At 48.5% G+C, this 6349-nt stretch overlaps 1 protein-coding gene across 1 annotated transcript; it reads right to left on the reverse strand.

Moving 5' to 3' along the window:
* Positions 1–780: 780 nt before the first annotated feature.
* On the reverse strand, positions 781–4580 carry TRIL (TLR4 interactor with leucine rich repeats). The gene is given in 2 exon segments (XM_030202475.1): positions 781–2161; positions 2163–4580. Coding segments are annotated over 2 exon segments (2337 nt in total). The 5' UTR covers positions 4155–4580; the 3' UTR covers positions 781–1816.
* Positions 4581–6349: the final 1769 nt, after the last annotated feature.

Raw genomic sequence — 6349 nt, forward strand, 5'->3', positions numbered from 1 at the left:
GGCTCCGAGTCCGCTCGTTCCCTGCTGCTCCCTCTGCCCCGGAACAGGAAGTAACCTGTTCCGCGCAGAGGGAGCAGCAGGGAGGGAACGAGCGGACTCGGCCTATAGGTGCGCTGCACCCCCCAAGCGGCGTGCACCCGGGGCGAACCGTCCCCACCGCCCCCCCCCCCTTGGTACGCCACTGGCTAGGACTGATTCAAGGCACCTGGGAACAGCCGATCCCTTAAATTTAATCTCTTGCTTTTAATAAACATAGGGGGGAAACCCCTATACATGTACCACTGCAAGAAATTCATTCAAAATAGCGGATCAGCTGTTGAAAATGCTCATAAATGAGCAAAGCACCAGAAAATATATGGCTTAGTATTCAAAATGAATACAATCATATGAGGTATAAAAAGTACTGGGGCCCTTTTACTAAGCCACGTAAGCGTCTACGCGCGCCCAAAGTACGCCAAAATGGAGTTACCGCCCAGCTACCGCGTGGCTCTAGCGGTAATTTCATTTTTGGCGCGCATCCAATACACGTGTCCAAAAAATAATTTTCATTTTCAGACGCACATATCGGGCGCGCGCCAAGTGGCATTTGACGTGTGTAGGTCATTAACGCCTGGTTACCGCGTGAGTCTTTACCGCTGGGTCAACGGCTGGCGGTAAGGTCTCAGACCCAAAATGGACGCCTGCCAATTTTGATTTTGCCGCACGTCCATTTTCAGCAAAAAATTTTAAACAAGGCATTTTTTGCAGGCGCGCTGAAAAGTGGATCTGTGCGTGCCCAAAACACAAACGCTTACACTACTGCAGGCCATTTTTCAGCGCACCTTAGTAAAAGGACCGCAATGTTTCTTAAAGACAGGCATGATCAACAGGACTGTGACACGTTACTTAAGTATTCCATACCTACTGTGTGGTAGCTGCAGGCATCCAGCTGTACCTCACGCTGTCTGACAACTACCACAGCTATCTAGATATAACCCTATAGTGAAAAAGATAATTAGTTTGGATATGGAGAACCACTAATCACGTACCTGTAAGCTCAAAACACATAGACAAAAACACAAAATATCACAAAGTTATATCTATAGAAGAAAAAAAAATAAGAAATTACAGCTGCTTTAACTGTATTCAGAAACATCCATTTTCTTTTATAAGATCTGCAAAACTCTCCTTTAATTCAAAGCACAGTTGTCCTGCTGCATTCCACAGAAAATAAAAATGACTGTAATTGTGGAACAGATTAAAACTGAATCTATCTTCTAAATGAATACCTATATCATTCCATTGAGATTCAATGATGTGCCCAGCTTACATTTCCAAAAAAGGTGTCTTTTTTGCATTGCTCAAATGAAAATGCAGCCTGCTTTCACAATAAGCCTTTGAACGCTAGGGTTTCAAAAGGGTTGATAACAGACTTTCAGACAACTCTAATGCATTTTTTTCTCATTTTTCTACTCATTCCAGTAGAAAAATGTTACAATGTTTAGGTTTTGGAGGGGCAGAGGTTGAGACAGAACAGAGGTCACAATATCTTGAAAATCTTTTATGGAATATAATCTCCAGCATGTTGGTCTAGCCACCTCTGATACCTTTTAAGGGCTCCTTTTTTCTTTTCTGTTTGATTTAGAAACATTCCATTAGTTAGTGAACTTGTAATAATATCCATGCAAGCAATAAAATGGCTGTAAACACACAACATTTAATATGAGAAACCTCTTCACTTGATTTATACGGGATATCTCCAGCAGAGCACCAGATGACTTCACCTTGATCAATTGTATGTTACTTGCAGGGTGCTGGTGGCCCTGTTTTCTCTAGCTCAGTCCGTGAAACGCTGTTGCAGGAGTTCATCCCTTGGCAGATGAACATCCTGGAAGCGCTCACAAGGAAACTCCATGAGATCGGCCTCGCTCAAGGCACAGACTACCGTGGGGCGAGGCCGATGTGGCTGGAAGCCCGAAAAGTCTCCTGATACACCAGTACCCACAGAGCGGTAGGGCCGCCTCGTGGAATACATATGGCGCACATGCGCAGGTGCCTTCCGCCGACTCCACCTCCTGCGCACGCGCCGCCAGCTCCAGCCCGCCAGCGCCAGTAGCATGAGCAACAGGTTGAGGGCAAGCAAGGAGACAGTGAGCAACTGGTATTCCACGGACTTTTCTTGAGCCACTCCCTTCCTCCGGGGGCCCCTCTGGGGGTGTCACCAAGCCTGTGCAGTGGTCGCGGGGTGCCACAGCGCACACGCGGCCCCCGATTACACTCTCCACACACACAAGATAGGGTACACCAGGGTGTAGCTCGCGCAAGGTGGCAGTACACACGCCACTTTCCTGTATGTAGACAAAGCGCTGGAAGCGTGTGGGTTGGCCGAAGCGCTCATATAGCAATCGGAAGTGCACAGGGCCTGAGGAGCGTGGGGTACGGTGTTCAGCTGCCTGCCATCTTACCGTGGCCATGCTAGAAGACGCTACCACAGTTAGGTTAGATAGGAAGAGCCGGTTAAACTCACAGGGATCTGACACCAGAGGCCGACTCTTGCCCCTTGCCTGTTTCAGGGAGTCAGCCCGCGGGGACATCCCTTGCATCACGGCATTTGCTGGAGTAGAGAGAAACAAGGAGGAGAGTGATGGTGGTGCCATGGAGGAAAAGATAGGCCTGGACCAAGGTCTTTGAGCAGTTAATAACTGCAATGCTGAAGTGGAAGGTAGAGTGCTGGTGCTCCAGGTGCTGCCATGCCGCCCACCTTTGGCCGAGCCCCGGGCAGTGAGCAATCGCTTGCGTGGTGGCAGTTTAGGGACCCAAGGCTCAGGGCTGCCAGCCAGGTCCAGGATATAGGGTGCATCCCTGTCACAGCTCGCAGATCCATTGGCACCTGGCGGAGGCAGCAGCTGGGACTCGTCGAGGTAGTCAAGATACTGTCCAACCAATGCTGGTGGGTTGCTGCAGCGCAGGAAGACAGTGTGCATGTGGCCGTTTGTATGCCAAGCGCCCAACCAGCTGCGAAGCGTCCGTAGCTGGCAGTCACATGTCCAACCATCGCGGTCAAGCTCAAGGTGGGAGAGGCGTGTCAGTTGGGCCAAGCCATCGCCTGAGAGTACAGCAAGTGCATTGTCACTCAGGTACAGCTCACGCAGGTGCGTCAGGCGTGCAAAGGCAGCTGGGTGCACGCTGACGAGGGCGTTACGGCTCAGGTTGAGCACTTCCAGACCCGTCAGTGGGTCAAGGAGTGCGCGGGGCACTCGGCTGAGCTGGTTGTTGTCCAGGCGGAGCTCGCGCAAAGTGCCTAGTCCACGGAAGATGCCAGGCTTGAGCCGCGACAGTCTGTTGCCACTGAGCCAGAGCCGTCCCAGCTGCTGCAGTGGGCTGAAGATGCCACCCCCTAGTTCCTCTAGGCCATTGTTGGAGAGTCTGAGGTCACTGAGAGAGCGCAGCGGGGTGAAGGGGGTGGGTTGGTGCAGTGTGCGCTGCCGGTTGCCAGACAGGTCCAGGAGGTGCAGCTTGCTCAAGCCGGCAAAAGTGCGTTCACCCAGGGCATGGATGCGATTACCCTTGAGGTGCAGGGTGAGGAGGGCTGCTAGAGGCGAGAAGAGGTCATCGGGCAAGTTCTCCAGGGTGTTGTCATCCAGCCGCAGCCTGGACAGGCTCTGCAGACCCGAGAAGGTGCCAGCACCCAGTCTGCGCAGCTCGTTGTCATTAGCACTGAGGACACGTAGTTCTCGCAGCGGTGCCAGTGAGCCTGGGCTCAGGTCAGGCAGCAGGTTGTGACCCAGGTAGAGTTCCTCCAGCCGCAAGAGCTGCTTGAAGGCCTGGGGGTGGACGGAGCGCAGGCGGTTGTACTGTAGATCCAATCTCTGTAGCCAGTCGAAGCCGTGGAAATCAGAGGCACTGATGTTGCTGATGAAGTTACCTCCCAGGGTGTAGGTGAGGATGCGCTGCTGGTCACCGGCGGGGGCTCTGGGCACCTCTAGGAGTCCCCGGTTGGTGCAGAGGATGTGCTTGTACTGCTGGCAATCGCATTGCTCTGGACAGAAGGGTTGAACTGCGGGGAGGGAACAACAGGCGAAGCCACAAACTGCCAGCATCAGGCAAAGCCTCCGTGGTGCCTCCATTCCCTGGTGACCTGCAGGTTGGCTCAGGCTTTGTGTCTCTTTATGCATCCCCCTGATTGCCCGACTGCACCAGCCCTCCCCTGTTCCTCCAGCTCCGACTAGACCTCGGGACCATGGGCTCAAAGGATTCCAGTTTTGCTTGCCAGGGACAACAGCAGCAGTAGCGAGAAGACAGAGCCTGCAGGCTCACCCATAGCCATCCTCAGCACTGACAAGAGCTATTGTGTTGCTGAAAACTTCTTTCCTTTTGTTGAAAAGCTCAGATTCAGAGAAGCAGGGAGAGTGTGCTGCCAGCAGCTCCAGTGTTTTTCTTGTCTAGGCTCAGATCGTCAGCATCAGGGCTCTTTAATCTCCAGGGAATGCCATGCTAGTGTTTCTGATGGGCAAAACAGAAATCTCTCTGGCCTGAAGTCCAAAAAACCGTTCTTGTTATCCAGAAAGCTGGCGAGCGAGTGCAGCATCGGGAGAAGGAAGGATACTGAGAGACTGCTGAGGAAAATAAGCGGAAATGAGTACTTCCCACACTTTTGTCCCCTGAGACCTCAGGCAGACAGGGATGGAGGATGGGACAGAGGAAGGGAGGGAGGAGGAGGAAACATCCAAACTATCCAGATTCCAGCCTTTGGCTTTTCTGCTCACTTTAGAGAGCAGAGAGGCGGAAACTGGGACTTCAAGGACTTCAGGAATGTTTGTGCACATTAACCAAATGGTTGCCAGATAAAAAGGCTCACCTGTGGTTTTTGTTTTCAAGCAACTAGTAACTTGTGCTGTGATATATACTGCTGATAAGCTAGTAAGCATTTAAATTGTAAATCATTAATATTTGGAATGGTTTGCTCTTGTATAAGCATGTAGCTACTCCGATTCACCCTTGAAAATATTGATTTATTTTGGCTAGGTGCTTTTTACTCCTTGCAAGCATCTTAAGATTTCAGTGTGTAATTCATAAATAAAAGTGCTTTGTCCATTCTTCTCATACTAATAGATCTAAAATGTCAGATTAATATTTATATTGCTTGGTCACTGTATATGACTCCACACGGTCTGTGTTCTGCTTTGTCTGCTTCTTTTTTAGTTGTAGATAAACCCTGTGATTTATTTATTTATTTTATAGCATTTATACCCCACATTTTCCTGCACAAATTTTGAGTTCAATGTAGCTAACAAGCTAAAAGTAGACAGTACAAAATACTACTACTACTAACTAACGTTTCTAAAGCGCTACTAGGGTTACGCAGCGCTGTACAATTTAAACATAGAAGGACAGTCCCTGCTCAAAGAGCTTACAATCTAAAAGACAAGAGAACAATCTAAAGACAAGTATACAATCTAGAGGACGAGTGAACAGTTAATCTGATAGGGTGGATAGATTGGGGCATTCTATATTTCTCAAGCGGTTAGTATATCAACAAAGGAAAGAATCGTAAATAGATTTGTAATGAGTGGGAGGGAAAGAGAAAAAAAACCTAGGCATCAGCATCAATTAGAATTTTTTTTTAAAGGAAAGATTTCAAAAACTTGCAAAAAACTAAGTAATCATACTGGATGGACCGTACAGGTCTTTCTCTGCCGTCATCTACTATGTTACTACACTGGAATCTAATGTATTTTGGCAAGGAATTCCACCACTTAGTACCTTGGTGAGAAAAAGTAGCAGAATAAAACCTTCTCTGCTGTACCAACATGGTGTGACATAGTTATATTTCCATAGGATTTAAAAGTATAGCATCCGTATTTCCTATGTGTTCTATTTATAATTCTTGTCAATTTACTATTCAGAATGCTAATTCTGGGGAAAATTCTATAAATGGCACTCAAAACATTGGCACTGAACTTGGCATTTTATAATGGGGGTGCTGAGATCGTAGCGCCGGGATTGGTGCTCAGCTTTGGGCATGAGGAGTTACACCAACTGAACCCAGGTGTAAATCCTGGCATGCAAGTTGGGTGCAGATCCCACAAATTCTATATGTTAAGAAAAATGCCCCTGCCCTTCCATGGCCACACCCCTTTGCAGATCTGTATGGAAATATGTAGACACTGTTCTATAAATGGATGTATAGGTGTATTTTTGGCTGGATCTGCCATTTTTTCGCCACTTCAGCGCCTTGCAGCTGTTATAATGCTTTTCCACGCTGAAAATTCAGTGCAGACATGGCGCCTAATTTTCAGCTCCAAATTACATTATTACTTGACCATTGTTACCTTTGGCTGGAATATGCATCGTATTACTGTATTTTCAT

This window comes from Microcaecilia unicolor, chromosome 1 (assembly GCF_901765095.1).
Source record: "Microcaecilia unicolor chromosome 1, aMicUni1.1, whole genome shotgun sequence".
NCBI classification, from domain to species: domain Eukaryota; kingdom Metazoa; phylum Chordata; class Amphibia; order Gymnophiona; family Siphonopidae; genus Microcaecilia; species Microcaecilia unicolor.